At 42.2% G+C, this 19,295-nt stretch overlaps 2 protein-coding genes across 2 annotated transcripts; both read left to right on the forward strand.

Annotated features, from left to right (window-relative positions):
* The first annotated feature begins 62 nt into the window (after window positions 1-62).
* Window positions 63-11,502, forward strand: atp6v1c2 (ATPase H+ transporting V1 subunit C2). Its single transcript, XM_076749149.1, has 12 exons — window positions 63-191; window positions 738-805; window positions 1,369-1,454; window positions 2,066-2,160; window positions 2,828-2,919; window positions 3,005-3,100; window positions 3,218-3,286; window positions 8,226-8,318; window positions 8,410-8,497; window positions 8,589-8,686; window positions 8,815-8,944; window positions 11,337-11,502. The coding sequence occupies exons 1-12, from the start codon at window positions 63-65 to the stop codon at window positions 11,424-11,426; spliced, it is 1,134 nt and encodes a 377-aa protein (XP_076605264.1). The 3' UTR covers window positions 11,427-11,502.
* Window positions 11,503-13,311: 1,809 nt separating this feature from the next.
* Window positions 13,312-16,354, forward strand: kcnf1b (potassium voltage-gated channel, subfamily F, member 1b). The gene has a single exon (XM_076747978.1). The coding sequence runs from the start codon at window positions 13,412-13,414 to the stop codon at window positions 14,759-14,761; it is 1,350 nt and encodes a 449-aa protein (XP_076604093.1). The 5' UTR covers window positions 13,312-13,411; the 3' UTR covers window positions 14,762-16,354.
* The last annotated feature ends 2,941 nt before the right edge of the window (window positions 16,355-19,295 follow it).

The raw sequence follows: 19,295 nt of genomic DNA on the forward strand, positions 1-19,295 counted from the left end.
CCAAAGCTTGTTCTTGTTCGGAGGATTTTGACTGGAGGTCTCCATGTGAAGCACTGGGAGTCATGACGGACTTGTTGTTGATTTCCGTCCCTCTGGACAAGACCAGTTTAACCAGTGTAGAAAAACTCAAGCACACCATTGCCAAAACCAACCTGGCCTCCTGCTGCAAGTTCTCCATTCCAGAGCTCAAGGTGAGGTTGCATATATCATCTACCCAGGTGAACGGAGCAAAGTGAAGTATACAGACTAAATATACACAAATATGGAAGAGTCTCTCTTCTTGACCTGTGAGAGCATCACTGTCAAAACAAAGAGCGAGAAGAGCCGTATGTGTATGTTAGCTCTGTGTATTTCCCGGTACAGTAGAGTGTGGTTGAGGAGGGTGATGGTGTTTGGTATCCTTCTCTGGTGAAGGGATAAAGGCTCAGGTTGCTCTCTACAGTTTGAGACAAAATTTCCATCTGACCCATTTCACTCAACGTGATCAATGTTCACATGAGTCACATCTTAGCAGCAGGTTTTGCAGTTCTCTTTAGAGTTCAGACATAAAAAACCTTTAAACGGTCTATTGAATGTGAGATGTGGACGTCTCTGAATCTTAAAAGCCAGTAAGTTCACAAATCATAATACGAGCAGAACTGTTGCCTGAGTTTAAGGATTTGGGCTCAGTATAATGTCAAATGGAGGATACATTAGCCACAGTCACACTAACTGTGCCGTCTATGCTGTGACCTCAGGTGGGAATACTGGACAGTCTGCTCAGCGTGTCGGATGACCTCTCCAAGCTCGACACACTGACTGAAAGGTGAAAAAGTCCAAGTTAGATGAATTAAACTGAATCTGTTGCCCATGCTCTGTTGCTCTGTTGTTGCTCTGTCTGTGTTGACGCACATCAGAACCTGTTTGTCTCACTGGTCATTGCACGCGTGGAGCTTAATGTGCAGCTTTGCCCTTGTAACTCAGAGCTTGTGTGCAGGCTACACCATGATTAATTGATGGTCAGGAGCAGCTTCCCTCCTGATTTTAAATTCATTGTTGGTGTATTCGAGCTGACGGTGTGAATGTGGATGTTTAAAGCTTATTTGCACATCAAAATGTGGCCTAAGGGGATCAAACTAGACAGATTTTGTTTTGTAATTTAGTCCAGATGCTAGTTTTTATTTAGTTTGAGTCATTGTTTTCTGAATTTCTCTTCAGCTGCAGGGCTTTGCTTGAAAAAATAAATTCAAATTAATACAGTGATTAACTGTGGGCCTCAGTGTCCAGATTTCCAGGAAAACTGTTTTTAAATGATAAAAATTGCAAATGTCAGAATAAACAAAATCAAGGCACCTGTGATAATGATATTTTTTCCTGTTGCCTGGTCAGTGTGATTAAAAAAATGTATCAGTGTATGAGGGAGGTGATGGAGCAGTCCAGTGACAAAGTGCTGGAAAAAGCCTTAGCCAATGGAGGTGAGTCACACACAAACACACACACACACACACACACACATACATGCTGAGGGTGTTAATTACATTGTATAGAAACTCATTAAGTAAGTGCATAGAAGCCCCAGGCTACATGCACATTGCAAATGAGACTAATAGCTACTTAAACCAAGCTCCTTATGCATGTTCACACACAAACATCCATTCCCACACACACACACACACACACACACACACACACACACACACACACACACACACACGTTCAGAGAGAACACAGCCTACACTGATCCCTTGACCTTGTATTTGGGACAGATCAACAGCTACCCAACACAAACCAGCCTAACCTTTGTCTGTGATCACTCTCTACCACCAGACCATGCCAGGAATCAGAAAGCTGTCCTCTCACCCCTGAAAGCTTACTTCAAGTCTCTGACAGGTACTTTATCTGCTGGCAATTTGCTCTTTGAACTGGAGTGCAATGCTGTGTGGCTCCTTTTACAAAGCATTGTTACACTACTTTTGCCCTCATGTTGTCTGCATTACACTCGATTCCACTGTGTGGTGGTGTGTGTTTACAATTCTACAATTTGTGGTTTCTAGTCATGCTGTGTCATCCTGTGTGTGTTTCTCAGTGGACCTGATGAGCTACGTGACCAAGTTTCAGTGGGACAAAGCCAAGTATCCCACAGCTCTGCCTCTCTCCAGCCTGGCAGACATCATCAACAAGGTAAAAACCAATGAAAATAGGGATCAATGTGAGCAGAATTATTATAGTCCCAATTATCTTAAAGCTGTTCTCCAGCAATTTATTATTGCCCTTTTGCAAAAATGGGAGACAAATGAAAGTATTGCGACGCACAGTGTTTCGGAGTGAGGCTGTAAAAGAGGGATTTAAACGACCGTTGAGTTCGGCAGGTGAGACTCTGAAACCATGGCCCCATCCCTTAATCAATACTGCACAGATTATGGCTCCAAATGATGCCACCAGTGCAGGTTAGTCAGGGGATATTATGAGATATCTTGACTTCATCTTTGTTCCGCGGGAGGACGTAGAGGCGCATTCTGCTTCCTACATTTCCCAGAATGTAACAGCACCTTTCATTCGGCCCTCTTCGCCTGATAAACACCCACATAGGTCCTCTCCCCCTGCATGTAGCTTGCTCTGTGAGATAAGTTGAGATAACCCTGATGACATCATGTGTGTTGGTTTTTCACACTCTGGAAAGCTCCTTCCAGATCCATAAGCATTATAAATTGAGTTTGAAATTATCTTTCCAATATCCATTATCTTGTATGTGCATGCATGCTGCATAGATACTTAATCATTACGTTATTAAGGATATTCAGTTTATGAGCTCTTGATGCTAATGTGTGAACACCTGCATGTGTGCCAGGAAGTTTCCCAGATGGAGACGGAATTAAAATCCCGAGCTGCAACGTACAACAGTGTGAAAACAAGCTTGCAAAGCCTTGAGCACAAACTACAGTGAGTGACCTCAGTAACAAATCAAGAAAAAAATACATGATTATATCAACTATGAAATGTTGAACTGGGATGTCTGTGTTTCCAGAGGGACTTTGCAAACTCGCAGTCTGAATGACATAGTAAGGAAGGAAGACCTGGTGGTCTCAGAGTACCTCACCACTCTACTGGTAATAGTGACCAGGTCGGTGACACACGTGCAGTTTCTGCTATTCTACCTTCATTTTATGGTATAACATGAGTGTTTGTGTATGCATATTCATGTGTTGTTCTTCATGTGTGAATGTGCTTCCCGTCACAGAGGGAGCTACTTGCAGTGGGAGAGGACCTATGAAACCTTGTCACAGTTTGTGGTTCCACGGTCCAGCAGGTGAGCTGCCTTTAAGCACCCTCAGCTGTAAGACAAGCCATCCCACTTAATCCAAGGGCAAGTGCAAACTCCAAATACCTGTTCTCAGCATCCGAAAGGTCAGGTTAAGTAACCTGACCGCCATCCGAGGGAAGACAGAAGAATAGGTCAAAAACTTATATAAAAATATACACAGAAAATATGCTTTACTCACTGTAGTTTTGTCACCTCTGCCATTGCAGCATTGAACAAACTGCCTCACTGACAATGTTGCGTACTGGGATATATGTATTTATGGAGACTCTATGTATTGTCCTCAACTATATGCTTTTGTGTTTATATCTGTGTGTCTCTGTGTTGAACTGACTGTGAAAACAAATCTCCTCTGGCACGATGGAGTCGATGTCTAAATCTAACGTAATCCAACCACTGGTGTTCCATTACTAGCAGAAAGTAAGAGTCCACGTGGCCTGGATCAGTAGCACGGAAGGAATGACTTTTTCTTCAAAGGAAAAAAAGAGTATTCATTTGAAGTTTTGAATATAATTTGAATGCTTTATGACATCATTCCAGAGCTTGAAGTGTAGAGTGCAGAGTAAGAATACCTAAAACCTTTAAAAGTGCTTTGTAGACTCACAACGAGACCACACCAAAACTAAAAAGTGCTGTCAAATCCAAGTCTGTCATGGATGAATTGTAAAAGGGTTATTTTATTTTCGTGCAGGTAAAATCTCCTTGTAAGTCAGCCCTCCAGCTTTTAGCAACAGATCACTTCCTGGCTTCATACACATGGCATCACAGATTAGACTCCGTGTTGTGGATGAAATGAAATAGTGGTTAGTGTCAGTGACGATGAGAATAACTTCACTCCTCATTGATGCCTATACAATAATAAACGCCCAAACGTAGTACTGGCAGCTAAAAGAGACAAGGTGACCACACCATGGAAATGGAATTTCTCCTTCGGGAGACTAATAAAGGCATTCTGATTCATCAGTTTAAGTGGCAATTCTGGAGGGCATAACCACTTTTAATGTCTTGCTTGATTAGACCTTTTCTCGTCCTGAGGACCATGCAGTGGTGCATGATTTGGGTTAGTGAGTTAACTTCAGGTTTGACTCTGGGTTTTCAGGGGTAGGACTGTGGTTCACTTCTTACCAGGGTGCAATGCCACTTAACCTACTCTGGAACAGGTTATGTTTGAGATAAGACATATTTTGAATGACAACACTTACAACACGCAGGGCTAGTGTCTACTCTACAGGCCACCTGTCAGTACTGTACACACCTGCCTGTGGAGGAGCTCCAGCTGTGACCGGATGCCTTCATGGTGCTCCAGGTGCAGGGTGGTAGTGATGGATACAGGCCTGACCACGGCGACTCTCTTCACCAACAACTTCCCAGACTTCCAGGACTTGCCAGGAAACTGCAGAACAACCTGAACCTGCATGTGGCCTCTTAGACGGAGGACATTTATAATCAGGAGCCACCGGTCAAATGAGCTCCAATCCTTCAGGGAGGCTGTGTTGTCTTAGCCTGGAACACCGAAAATGCCGGTTTCCAGGTACAAGCTTTTCAGCAATGTTCACAAGACACAAACAAGGTTTTTCTGTCTGCCCCACCATCAAAGCAGAGCTGAGCTACCATGCTTATTTCCAAGGAGACCTTCCTCACTGTCCACACCAGTGTGCTGTTCAGATAGCTGCAGGCTTAGAACAACATGCTGTTGTCCCCAGCTGTCTCTACTATGGCCGCTAAACCCAGTGCTCTGTCTCTGGATCTAACAAATTACTCTATTATGACTATTACTCTGTCACGGCAACAACAGTGGCTGCATCCAGGATTATGGTATGGCAGACTATGGTGCAGAGAAAAATGTGGCTGTCTCAGCTTATCAGATGGAGTTGGTGGATGGTCTTGTGTCCACGGAAGGGCTGTTTGGACCACTCCTCCAAAGCACCACAGCTCACCTGCATGAAGGAGCCATGGAGGCAGAGGGGATGAAGAAGTGCACTTCCTTGGGCACGGCCATACCTCAGCCTCATCAGCAGCGCTGAGATGCTCATGCTTGTGGAAGAAATGCCCTGCAACTGTGGTGCGTGCACACGCTGCAGCTCAACGTCCTCCCGGCACTATCCTGTGACAGCCCGGCAGCCTGGTGTCAGCAGGCTCAGCTTATGCTCCCACTGAGCGTTTTTGGGCTTCTTTCACACAGACACACACACTCCCTACACAAAACAGAGGTTCGCCACCATACACACACAGGCGCAGCCTAGTCGCATTTTCATGAGTAATAAATCCTCACTTAAAATGTGCATTACTGACCGTAAAGAATTATCAACAACCTCCCACTTTTCACGGCAAGTTGGTGGTGAAACCTCAGCGTGACCTCATTACAGACTCAAGGTTTAAACACATGATGCTGGACGGCCAGGGGAACATGAGAGAATCCTTTGTCTCTCTACATACTGTAAACTGTCTGGAACTGTCCACGGAACTGAACGTGTTAAAATTATATGATCCACTGTTGACATGTCATGGTAACAACACAACATAATGGCAGCGTTGGTGTCCTGATGTCATCCTAGATTCAGATCTTAGCTTCAAGTGCAAGCAACAACATGATTAAAACTCCATTTTCCCACCTTGTAATCATAGTTAAAGTATGACCATTTCTAAATCAGAAAGACAATGAAAAACTGATTAAAAAATCTGGAAATTCCTGAAAAAAACACTGAGAGACTTCAGCTAATTCAAAACTCTGCAGCTCGGCTATTAACCAGAACCAAGAGGAGAGAGCACATCAGTCCAGTTTTAACTGCTCTTCACTGGCTTCCTGTAACATTCAGAATTGATTTTAAGGTCCTCCTCTTGCACAAAGACATTAATTGACTGCGACCAAGATACATTGCTCCCTTGTTCACTATTTGTCTTCAAGAACACTGTGATAATCTGCCGCTGGTTTATTGGAGGCTTCCAGCAACAGCTGAAAGAAAATCAGGGATGCAGCCGTTGTCCATTATGCCCCAGAGCTCTGGAACACACGACAGATATCAGGGAAGCAGCTCACTGAATATTAGAAGCTAAAAACTGATCTCTTCACTTTAGCCTTTAACTAGCCATGACTTCCTGATACAAGTCTGACACTTCTCTGCTTTTCCTCGTACTTATGCTCTGCTGAACTTCTTTTATACTGTTGCATTTTACTTGATCTTGTGCATTCTGTGTACTCTATTTGTACCTTTATTTTATTATTCTAGTCTGTGGTTTTATGCATTGTTTTTAATTTTCCTCCTTATTCTATCTTATTTTACTATCATTATCAAGTGGGTTTTATCTTATTTTGCATAAATTCATTCTTTTTTTTTTCTAAGTGAGGCACTCACTTGGTGTTAATGATTTCTTTGTTGTAAAACACTTTGAGCTGCAATTCCTGTATAAAAGATTATTATTATTATTATTATCATCCACAGTGCCAGACATGTACACAGCGGTGTCTTGGGCTTCTCTGTGCCCTTTTATCCATGTCTATCTGCATGATGTGTCTGAGTCCAAACTCATTCAGTTTTAAACATGCCTGACGGAAGATTATGTGTTGGATAAGTGGGCTGGCTGGGAACTATTACAGTACATAATCAACATGCCACCCTTCTACAGTACTCTTACGAGGGCCCCTTTTTTTCCACACAGGGTTGACATGGTGTTTTCCACTGCACAGCTGCAGCACTTCCCTGTCTTATTGCGCTTCATGTTTATGAGGTTCTGAACCGATATATGTTTGATTGAAACCTTGGTGTCACACTGGGTACTGACCTGTGACCACTGACCACATCAGCTTTGCCCTTAATCCAATAGCAACAGCTCTTACAGGGCAATGCCTATATTCACAGAATCTGGAGTTACTCTACATAACTAACGTTTTAATGGTACATTGAGTTTGGTGACTTCATAAAATTTTGCAGTATAGCTCAACTGTTGATGACTAGAGGTCTAACCAGCCAGGGTAATTGAAAACACAAGTATAGATGTACAGATAAGATAAAACTAGAGAAAGAAAATCAAGTTGTTACAGCAAAACAAAGTAAAAACATCCGGCAAGACAGTAGCTTAGAAGGATCAAAGATAAAAAGGATACAGGATAGAAAATAAAAAATCAGCCATGTATATGTACATTATGTACAAACTGTAAAAAGACAGTTGCTATTTTTATGAATAATCTACCAATGTTGAATTGCGCTTGAGAAGTACTGCTGCATAAAAAAGAACACTGAATTGCATGAGTGGATGGATAATAAATACAGTGTTTGTACAATTGCACAGTAAAAGATTGCACAAGATGTAATGGATGTGAGCATTTACTAGCATAACTAACAGTAGCATAAAAACAGTAGGTTTCTAATGTTGAAATAGGAAACCACATCAACACAGTGCTACATTATATGATGCTGGAGTTAAAGAGTCTGACAGCTGTTGGAATGAAGGACCTGCGGTAGTGTTACTTCTTAAACACTGGATGCAGCAGTCTGTTTCTGAAGGAGCTGCTTAAGCCCCCCCACCATAAAACAGAAATTCCAGTTGGAATTAAAGTAGAGGTGATTGTTGGTCTAAATATACATTTTGACTGATGATGAACATAAATGTCTGGACCAGCTTTTTAACCAGCTAACATGGATAAACAAGCTGCAGCCTTACCACTAGATGCCACTAAATCCTACACACTGGTCCTTTAATAGTAATATGACGATCCTTCATTTAACTATTAGAGTAAACCATTAATGCTTCACAAAGCATGATATGAAGTCTACCATCACAATGCAGTATCACAGTATGTCAGCATGACCCAGCTTTCACTGGCTTAACCGTGGTCTTTATTTTCTCTTCCATTCTTTCAGCTTGACCTGTTGCTGCATGCTATCATCTGTCCCTCTAATTTTCTATTGTTACTGTGTCTGACCATCAGGAAGCTGTATGAGGATGGAGAGGGAGGCGTTTTCTCAGTTACGCTTTTCAAAAGAGCTGTGTGCGAATTCAAAGCCAAAGCCCAGGAGAGCAAGTAAGCAGGGCGGATTGGCAGAAAATACCCCATCAAGTTAAAGCTGTGTTGTCTGTGTCAATTACCATAGTGTAGCCTATGATCCACACAGGTTCACCGTGCGCGAGTACAGCTTTGATCTGGAGGAAAAGAGGCATCAAGAGATGAAGGAGCTCAGTGTTAACAAGAAGGAACAAAATGTAAGTCATACGTCATGTATGCTCACCGTAGAGTGTTTTGGATTTGTGTATGTGTAGTAGTATATTATAAACCTCCATGTCTCCTCCACAGGGAATCTTTGTGCGCTGGCTGAAGGTGAATTTCAGTGAGGTGTTTGTTGCCTGGATTCATTTGAAAGCATTGAGGGTGTTTGTGGAATCCGTTCTCAGGTCAGTGCTGATAACATTTTCTCTCATTTTCTCTCAACATTAATGAAAAATGAACCATGATTTACTTTCTTGTGATGATTCATTTTTTCTTTGTATATGTATAGACTCATAATGATGTCTCCTGCTAGGTATGGATTACCAGTGAACTATCAGGCTCTTCTGCTGCAGACGGACAGGAAGCGTTCAAAGAAACTGAGAGAAAAGCTCTCCTCACTCTTCATGCATCTAGACCCCACTGCCACTGCCAGCAAGACAGATGTAAGAGGCCAAGTCCACTCTCCACTCTTATGATTATGTCATATTTCATCTAAAGCACAGGAGAAAATGCATGAAGACACATACAACATATTCTTGAACATGAATGTTTACTCTTGACCTCAGGACCTCAGATTAATCTCAACCACTTACTATCTTATGATAATACGATGTACAGTATATTAGTATAACACTGACAGGGTGCAGTCTGCTTAATTATGAGTACTTTTACTTTTAATACATTAGCTGATAATACTTCATTATTTTTACTAAAATGTACCCTGTAGAATTTTCGACCTGTAATCCGCTATGCAGAATTTTTTTATGAGTCTTGAGCACAATGATGCACATGCATGGACGACACAATACACATAATGGTTTCAACCTATCCCAGTGATCTACAGGCAGCGGCAATGCACCAGGAAAAACTGGTAAATGGAGTTTATTCATACAGTATTTGTCTAGTTTTACTGACCATTTGAAGCTAAACATCACAAGCCAGCATTCACCCATACATTAGATATGCAGGTATCAGTTGCTCATAATAATCATTCACACACACACACACACACACACGCACGCACGCACGCACAGTAGCGGCATCGCTATCTGTAGACAGCAGGGGCCAGGGATTGGTGGACTACCGCTCCACTTCCTAGTCTACATCAAAGGCAGGGAAAATCAGGACTGTTAGCAAGTGAATATGGATGTAAACCATATGGTTTCAAAACGTGAAAAAAGTATGGCCTTGTTTTGCTTTGTTAGACCTCAAAAATGCATTTTGGTGAGTAACAATGAATGTAAACATAACATCTGTTTGTGTACAAGAAAACTCCACAGGGCACCTTTAAACCTTGGTTAGTTTAGATTTTATGGCCACTTGGGGGAAGCACAATGAGCTGTAATCACTGACACACCATCACCTTAGAAATTTACTCTGGTGAATGCATAGCAAACAGTTCACACAACATATTTCCAGCACACACACAGAGTTACATTAACATTCATCTTAAGGCCTCTTTCTGCCAAACTCTCCTTTTTTCTCCATTTCATTCATCACTGACTCCTGATGGAAATATCTGGATCTTTAGGTGCCACGATGTCCACAGCTAGCTGTTGACTTTATCTGCTGTTTGGTGTCTGACATAGTGTGTCTGTTCAAGATTCTTAAAACACCACCTGCTGAGTGTTGAAACAAATTTGATGGGAGTGTTGACAGTGAACCGAAGCAATAATGAGCTGACTGCTGTTGAGCTGAGGGGAAATGCAGAGTTTGGATTATTCTTTGTCGGGTTATCACGTCAAGCAGCCCCTTTCACATTATATGTAGTCATTTCATCCATTGTTAATATATAAAAATGCATGAGACCTTTAAGTAACATTCTAAATGCACTGCCTCTGATTTTAATGGAGAATTTTTAAGTTGTGATATTGCTACTTCTACTGAAAGGTTATGAATACATCTTTCACAACTGCCTATAGAAAGTTCATTGAAGCTTTTTCATTTAGCTTGTTGCTTACCACAGTGTTCAAAAGGTTAAAACATACTGAAGCCGTCAGTATCAAAATACAGGTCTTTGACATCGATTCTATTCAGAGACAAACTGATGAATAGTTTAAGAGAATTTAACAATGCCTCCGGAACAGTTCCCTTGTTTGTGAGTTTCAAAAGACCAACTGCAGCCAGTAAGTAAGTAAGTAAGAGAATTTGTTCAGTCAGATTTCATGTTGATGTCTGAGCGATGGAGAGCACCATCAACCATCTGCCGTCCAGCCTACTTGAAATGACATCTGTCACATGCAAATTCATCCATGGCCTTGCCAGACCGCAGTGAGAAAGATGAAATTGTGTCCATTTGTGTTAGGGTACTGCATGTACTGCACGCAAAGACCAAGGTAGTTAAGCAAGCAAAGCTTTATCTATATAGCACATTTCATTCCAGGTGGACGCACAATGCAAACAGTAAAACACTAGACATACATAAACCCAATTAAAGCAAACATATAAGTAATACATGTGAGCTAAAACCATTAAAGTGAGAACATGAGTGGGTGGGATGTTCCACGGTAAAGGCAGTTTCACCGGTTTTCATGGAGATCCAGGGAATAAACAGACAGCCTGCTGTAGATGATCTGAGTGGTCTAGCTGATTCAAAGCTCATAAGCATGTCAGAGAGATATTGGGATGCCAGGATACTATAAAAATGAGCATTAAATTTTAAAATCATTTTGAAAATTTACTGGAAGTCGGTGCATAATCGAAGACAGAACTTCCTGGAGAAAGAACTTTGAAATAGTGCAAAGCACTCCTGCAGTACAATGATTGGTTTCAACCTGTACGAGGTGTGTGTGACACTCTGTTTTCTGTCTTTTTCCATCTGCCTCTGCCAAGCAGGTAAGCAGTGACATCCCAGGCCTTGGTCAGCAAGAGTACTTCTCCTACATCTGCTTCCATGTCAACACCAATCTGCTGGAGATCAGCTAGCCGTCAGCAAAGAGAACCCACTCAATGACCCAGCAATGAGGGCTCTGCCACTCCTGTGGCGGATGGTTCCAAACCAGTCGGAGCCAAGAACAAAAAGGCCCTCAACTCTAAAAATAAAACACATTTCGTGAAGCACATGTCCTTGAATATCATAGTTTTCAACATTTCTCTTGAGTGAGAAAAGCTTCCTTTGGGCAGCAGTGTAAATAACGTGGACTCACCACAGTGTCAGCTGCACATGGACTACACTTTGTGATGTGCTGCACATGCAACTGTGGAACCATTTAGATATGTTTAATAGCTCAAAATATGTTCCTTATTGTTTTCTTTTGAAAAAACATGTACTGTTAATATCAGTGTACAGCTTCAAGCATTTTAAGTGAGCCTGGTCTTCCAAGAAATCTTCGAGCCATCACAGTGCAATAAAACGTCTCTCTTCATGTATGATTGCACATTGTTCAATAGTCAATGTTTGGATTGGATTACACAGTACATTCTGTACAGAAATCACATCACGACGTTTGACTGTCATGAATAACTTTTCTTTGAACTCATATTTGCTCATAATGTTTTGAAATGTAATGGATGGTGCATCATTCCTGCACCTGTGGTTACCACCAGTAGTAACTACTGCTGCACATTAGAAAATAAGTTGCATAAAGTCTTTTGTGGCTCCAGTAGAAATTGTGTGAAGTCTGATGAATTGCCTCAAGTGATGTCACCTGAGTCTAGGCTAACGCTGAAGACTACAAGTTGTCTTCTTGCAAAAAAGTGGAAAGAATGTGGATGTGGAGTTAAAAAGAAGGGAGCTTATCAGCCCGTTCCCCATCTCTGCTTGAGGCTCCAGGCTACATTAGCCATTCCTAGCATAACACACCTGAATGTCAGCAGTCAAGTTGCATTGTGGGTAATGAAGGCACCAGGTTTTGACAAGGACAAAGAATGTCTGAAATAAACAGACGATTCTTCTGATTCTGTTGCATCAAGTTTTTTAACTGTCCATTGTGGGAGTGACAGTAATACAGAGGTGTAATGTTAACTCAGTGGAGTACTCTTTGAACTACTATGTTATTTAGTTTAGTCCAGTGGTTCCCGACCTGGTCACTGAGCCCCCTCCAATATATCTGAGGGGTTGTGAGATGATTAATGAGGTAGGAAAGAAGAAAACACACAATGTGTTTTTGTTTGTGAACAATTTTCCTCGTGGGTCTGAAAAACAAATCTGTCTTTGGTGGAACTGCTAACAGCTCATAAACATCCGAAATGTGTCATCAGACCCCAACAACACAGTCTCTTGTGAAAAATGTAAAAGCTAAAAACTAACCAGTACCTTCAGCTGTCTAAAATGTATGTTGCTATCCTGTTAAATATAGTGGAAGTCTAAGTATTAAGTAGCATAAAATAGAAATAGTTAAAGTACCAGTGCTACAAAATAGTAATCAAATAGGCTACTTGAGTAAATGTACTGTTTCTTCCCCCCACTGAATGCTATACAGTCCATGATCACCAGAGAGAGCACTATCTCTGTTCTGTGCAGCATCAGTGTTCAAAGCATTTATCTCTAACATCATAAATGATATTTCACCAATTAGTGAAGAAGATTCCCTTCAGGTATACTGGACATTCCAAAAGCCTTTAAGTTTCAATTACAGATTCCTTACAGCCACACAAGCTACATATTGGACTGGAAAAACACGAGGAGAAAGACCTGCAAGTGCTTGGTGTGTGTGTGTGTGTGTGTGTGTGTGTGTGTGTGTGTGTGTGTGTGTGTGTGACAGAGAGAGAGAGAGAGAGAGAGAGAGAGAGAGAGAGAGAGAGAGGTGGGAAGTGTTAGGAAAAGCTGGCCGCTCAAGCTGTGCCATTCAGTGCATGAAACAGTCTTGAGAGGGAACATTTAGCGCAGACATAATGGACATTAATTCTGGTTAGTACGCTTTCATTTTACGTTACAGGACAAACATTGACTCATTCCAACACTCTGTAAAATGTGGACAATTCCGAAGCCAAATTATAGAACTGGTTTGTGCGCAGAGGGGGAGATTGCTGTGAACATTGGCGGGGTCCGAGTGGTGCTTTTCGGGGATGTTTTGAACCGTTATCCGGAGAGCAGACTGGCGGAGTTGTTGAATTGCTCCACTCAGAATTCAGAAGTTATCTCGTCTCTTTGTGATGACTTCGATCCGGGGAGAAAAGAGTTTTACTTTGACCGGGATCCCGACGTCTTCAAGTGCATCATCGATGTTTACTACTTCGATGAAATCCACATCAAACGCGGCATTTGCCCCATCTGTTTCATCAAGGAGATGGAGTTCTGGAAAATAGACCAAGGTGTTTTAGATGAATGCTGCAAAAGCTACCTAGGTGAGAAGGAGGAGGAGTTGAATGAGATTGCAAACAAAGTAAAAGTCATTCTGGAGGATCTGGAGGTGGATCAGTGCATTACGCGCACCCAGCAGTGCCAGAGGTTCCTGTGGAAACTGATGGAGAAGCCGGGTTCCTCCCTGCCGGCGCGCATCATCGCCATCGCATCATTTCTCTCTGTCCTGGTCTCGGCGGTGGTGATGTGCGTGGGTACCATCCCGGAGTTCCAGGTAACGGACGCCGAGGGGAAGCTGGTGGAGCACCCGACCCTGGAGATGATCGAGACCGTCTGCATGTCATGGTTCACCGCGGAGTACCTGCTGCGTCTCGCCTCCTCTCCGAACAAGCTGCACTTCGCGCTCTCCTTCATGAACGTCATAGACTTCTTGGCCATCATGCCTTTTTACGTGGTCCTGTCCCTCACTTACCTCGGCACTACATCCATGATGGAGCTGGCTAACGCTCAACAGGCTGTCCAGGCGCTCCGCATCATGCGCATCGCGCGTATTTTCAAGCTGGCGCGCCACTCCTCGGGGCTGCAGACCCTGACCTACGCGCTCAAGAAGAGCCTCAAAGAGCTGGGGTTGCTCCTCATGTACATGGGCGTGGGGATCTTTGTGTTCTCAGCGCTGGCCTACACCATGGAGCAAAGCCACCCGGAGACCCTCTTCAGGAGCATCCCGCAGTCTTTCTGGTGGGCCATCATCACCATGACCACGGTGGGCTACGGAGACATCTACCCCAAAACCACTCTCGGCAAGTGCAACGCAGCCGTGAGCTTTCTGTGTGGGGTCATAGCCATCGCCTTGCCCATCCACCCCATCATAAATAACTTTGTGGTCTTCTACAATAAACAGAAAGTATTGGAGACGGCCGCGAAGCACGAAGTGGAGCTGATGGAGCTGAAGTCTGGCAGGGAGGCGCGCCGGAAAAGCAGGAATTACGATGAGACTGTGGACGCACCGACAGTTTGAACAAGCAAAGACTTTTCCAAGACATTTTATTCAGACTGAATCATAAGGGCAGTGTCATTCCTGAAGTAATGCAACAAAAAACAATTAATGCAACAAAAAAACAATTAAAAAAAATATATATATATCAAAAGTTAATTTACAAAATCCAGTATGTCAGGGCATTTGCGGACACACTGGGACATGCTCATGCTTCATGCCTGTACATAGCTGCATAGCAGAGATGCTGTCAGCTGCTCTGGCTTCTGTCGCTGCTTTGACTGTGACACCTGCTGCTTATTCCATGGTGCCGCTATTTCGTCCATAACTTCGTTATTGTGAAGGCTGTAGCAAATTAAAAGTTGTGCATGAAAAAAGACTCGTACATATGCCTACATTTGTACAAAGAGAATCATTAAAGCATCATCACTTAGATACTCGACTCCAAATTTCCAGACTAACGATGGTAATAATTAAAACTAGAATTTCGTTTAGAGGACAGGTAAATCAAATTTAAGCCAGTTAATATGTAATGTAATTAGGGTTCAATGTTTTTTTGTGGCAAATGTATCAAATTGAGACTAGGTTATGGTCAACGTGGTGGATTTATAGCTTCTATCATTTTACGGAATGCCTTCAATTGGAAAATTACATAAACTGAAATATGGCTAAAAGTGAATCTTAAATTGCAGGCCACAGAAAACAGCTGGGATTCATCTCTCTTAATGAGATTACAGCTGATTGAGGAATATTTTGCTTTAAGACAGCTGTCAAACTGATGTGCCTGTGTGTGTCTCACCCCGCTGGCCGGTGGGTACATGTGACTGTCCCAGTGGGACAGACAGTGAAAAGATGGTGTGAACTAACAGAAAATCAAGCTTTTAAGAATCTAAGGCCTCAAAGAGCACATTTTGTGATTTTGTGACAATTTCTCAAATACAATTTGTTCTCATTTGTTAATCTCTACTGCAGGATACATATCACCCACCCAGATATTAACCACAAGTGACTGCTGACGGTGCCAACCACGCCTCCACAGATGTGAACAAATATTCAGTGTCAATGTTCTTGTGCATGTGTGTGTGTGTGTCATTTGAATTTTCCACTTATGCCAGCATCCTCATGTCCACTTCAACGTAGTATGAAAACCAAAAATCTGTCTTTTTTGGATTTTCCTTTGGAGGATCAATAAAGGCTTATCTTAGCTTTTTTTACATGCCAAAAGATAGAGTTAAACAGCGGTGAACGAACTCAGATTCTCAAAATAAATAATACTGCTATATAGAAATACTCCAATACAATAAAAGTGTGTGATTGAAAATGCAAGAAAAACAAGCATTATAAGCAAAATATATTAAAGTATCATCAGTGAAAGCAGAAAAATGGCCCTGTGAATATTATAGTATTCCATATTACTTAATTATTCCTACTGACACATTCATGTGTAAGCAGCATTTTACTGTTGTACTTGATTGAGGTGGAGTTCATTTGAACTATACTGTTGGGCCACATAATCCGTACAAGTGTATTATAATTTCCCTCATGCTTTGTGTGTACAATGCTAACTTGTAAAGTAACCAGAAACTAAAAGTGTCAAATAAATGTAGTGGAGTGAGACGTGCAATATTTCCCTCTGACATGTGGACCAGAAATATAAAGAAGGTACAGATCATGTCCAGGTAACTTAAATTTGTACTGAAACTGAGAATGAAAACTGAAAATAATATTCATAATGACGTATCATGACCTGAATGTAACACCTGAACATAAGAGTATTCACTTCACTCACCGCTAGATGCCACTAAATCATACACACTGGCTCTTTAAGCACAGGTCTTGATTAAATGTATGTAGCTACATACCACCAGCACAGTTAATTAATTAATTAAATTTACAAAAGTGGGCCACCGTGGCTCAGGAAGGAGAGCAGGTCACCCGCAGATCACATGGTTGGTGGTTTGATCCTCATCTCCTCCTGTCCACGTGTCCCTGGACAAGACACTGGGCCTCCAGTTGCTCTCCAGCCACTGGGAGTACGTGAGACAGTGTATTCCTAATGGCTGGTCCCACGCCTACATAAATGAGGAAGGTTGATTCAGGAAGTGCATCTGGCATAAAAGCCTACGGCAAATCAAGACGTGGATCGTCAAAATCAGTTTTCCACGCTGGATCAGTCGAGGCCCAGTTTACAGACGACGTGGAAACGGATGATCTGCTGCGGCGAATCCAAGCAGGGAGCAGCTGAAAGCAGTTTGAATGCACAGAAGTGAGTCTGTCTGTGTTCAGCCCTGCACAGTGTGTTCCTTCTCCAAGGTGCCGCAGTCAGCGTCTCTTCCTGCAGCCATCTTGTATAGAAACGACACACAGAGGATGACAGAAAATGTTATTCCACCAAGACAAAGTTATTTCATAGACCGGGCATGTGTCAGTGTTTGCTGTATACTGCAGGTGAATACCAGTGTTGATTCAGTGAGATGTGTGTGTGTGTGTGTGTGTGTTTATACACATTCATCAGTCTGTCTGTCGTCTGCATGTTAACATGTAAGTTTCTGTGTTTATCTGCATCGCATGTGATATGATCCAAGGCAGTGGTCTGTGAGAAACTGCCATCCCCAGCGGGAAAGCACTTCAAAGTAAGGCTATACACCCACACACCGAACACTCAAAAACAACCCCCCCCCCCCCCCCTTCCTCCACCACCACCCCGCCCGCTGCTTCTCTCTGTCTCCTTCTCACTTCTTCGTCCTGCCTCCACCTCCTCGTCCTCCGTCTCGGATGATGATCTGTCAGCTTCAGAGGCTCAGAGAGCAGCGATCAGACTCAGTGATATGCAGAGATTTCGTGCTGACATATATTTTGAGGGCGTGCAACGATGCAAAACTTTGCTCTTATAGCTTCAAATTTGAAAAGAGAAGCGCATTTCACTCTGAAGCTAAAAATAGAAGGAAATGATTGTTCATCGACATTAAGGGATGACAGATTTCTGTGGGGATGAAGGGAAATCGAGACATTAACTGACATTGACTTTAACCAAATATAGCACTTCATATGTTATGCATCAGCAGCCACTACAGATGACTCAGTCTCTCTCCTTCTGTGTGACACGGATGCACACAGGTCGAAATTATATGTTGCTGACCACAGTGTGCAACGACCCTTAAAAACAGAAGACGCAAACTGATCTTCACTCAGCTGCTGTATGTGCATCCATGTTACTTCTGTGGCTCTTCTACAATGTTTGATTCATGGCAACCTGCAAACAAAGGCGGTAGGAGCTCCTTGTCAATGCCTGGCTTCCCCCAGCGTGCTTTGATGCTTTACAGGAGAGGTCTCCCATGATCCGTATAGTCCCAGAGTGCACGTGTGTCTGGAGGAGGATTTAATGGTAAATAGCTTTTGACTGAAGGATGGTTTACTGCTGATAATTAGCCATTTGTAATGAGCTCCCACTGGTCATACTAATGTGGTAGCGTAGGCGGGGGGCAAAGGTGGGTTAATGTTTAAGTAGCCAAAGTTTCACACTCTGCAGCTTTTTTTCTGCAGGAGCTCAGATGTAATTACAGTGGAAAGCAAAAAAAACATGAATATTCATCAATCCCGATGTCAGAGACTGCTTAGAAAAGAATTAGCTGAATAAAATTGACTAAAATGATTAAGTTTTCTAATTGAATCTGATTATGAGGACCATGCTGTGATGGTGGAGGTTTTACAGAACAAAGAACAAAGCCTCTTCAGCAATCTACTAGTGTCAATCAGAGATGGATGACTTTACCAGACATGAAAATGACGCATCGCAAAGGAAACATTACAAACTGCAACACAAGCAGTAAATCATAAGATCATCATTGTTCTCACTGATATCAATGAATGCCTCCACAATCTTCAGGCCTTACTTAATGTCCGTTTTTATTCAAATTCAGTGCAAAACCATCCATTAAACCCCAACAAATCTGTGAAAATGTAACAAAATGAAATATGAGTTTAACAGGCGTATTTATTTGAACTCACATGTTGTCTCTGTTCAGCTCTCAGTCAGTTCTTGACTGACAGGCTTAAAGGAAGTGGGTTTTATTTTTACCTCCTGGCTGTGTAGCCAGTAGTGACAGTCTATATAAACATTTGGGTGTGTAATTAGACACAAACTCAAGCTGTTGAAGACATCATGTTTCACACATGATTTCTGGATTCGGAGTTTGAGCGCTTGACTCCTGGAAATCTGACGACACCAAAGGTTGTGTACTTGCAGTGCGCTCGATGTGGCATTCATCTGTGATGTAGCTTGTCTGTGCAGTTGTGTCATTTTCTTACAACTAAAAGTTATGGATAGATGAGTTTATTGATCTAAAAATAAATGGTTTAGTTCCACATGTACAAGACAAAACAAATAGGTTTGGTTTTACTCTCTTTGTGTTTCAGTTTTATGGCTTTTGGTTGATTTTGTTATTCTCTTTGAGTTGTACAGAGGTTCTGTTTTACTTGTAAAGCACTATGTAATTGTGTTTTTAAGGACACTATATAATAATTATTATTAATAATAAGAACGTGTGTCTATAGTGTT

This window comes from Chaetodon auriga, chromosome 14, assembly GCF_051107435.1.
Source record: "Chaetodon auriga isolate fChaAug3 chromosome 14, fChaAug3.hap1, whole genome shotgun sequence".
NCBI classification, from domain to species: Eukaryota; Metazoa; Chordata; class Actinopteri; order Chaetodontiformes; family Chaetodontidae; genus Chaetodon; species Chaetodon auriga.

Bases quoted from the DNA above. Each gene is read 5' to 3' on its own strand.
- atp6v1c2 (XM_076749149.1), top strand. From the start codon at position 63: ATGACGGACTTGTTGTTGATTTCCGTCCCTCTGGACAAGACCAGTTTA. The intron at 192-737 runs GTGAGGTTGCAT...CTGTGACCTCAG, and splicing joins TCTCCATTCCAGAGCTCAAG to GTGGGAATACTGGACAGTCT. The intron at 1,455-2,065 runs GTGAGTCACACA...TGTGTTTCTCAG, and splicing joins AAAAGCCTTAGCCAATGGAG to TGGACCTGATGAGCTACGTG.
- kcnf1b (XM_076747978.1), top strand. From the start codon at position 13,412: ATGTGGACAATTCCGAAGCCAAATTATAGAACTGGTTTGTGCGCAGAG.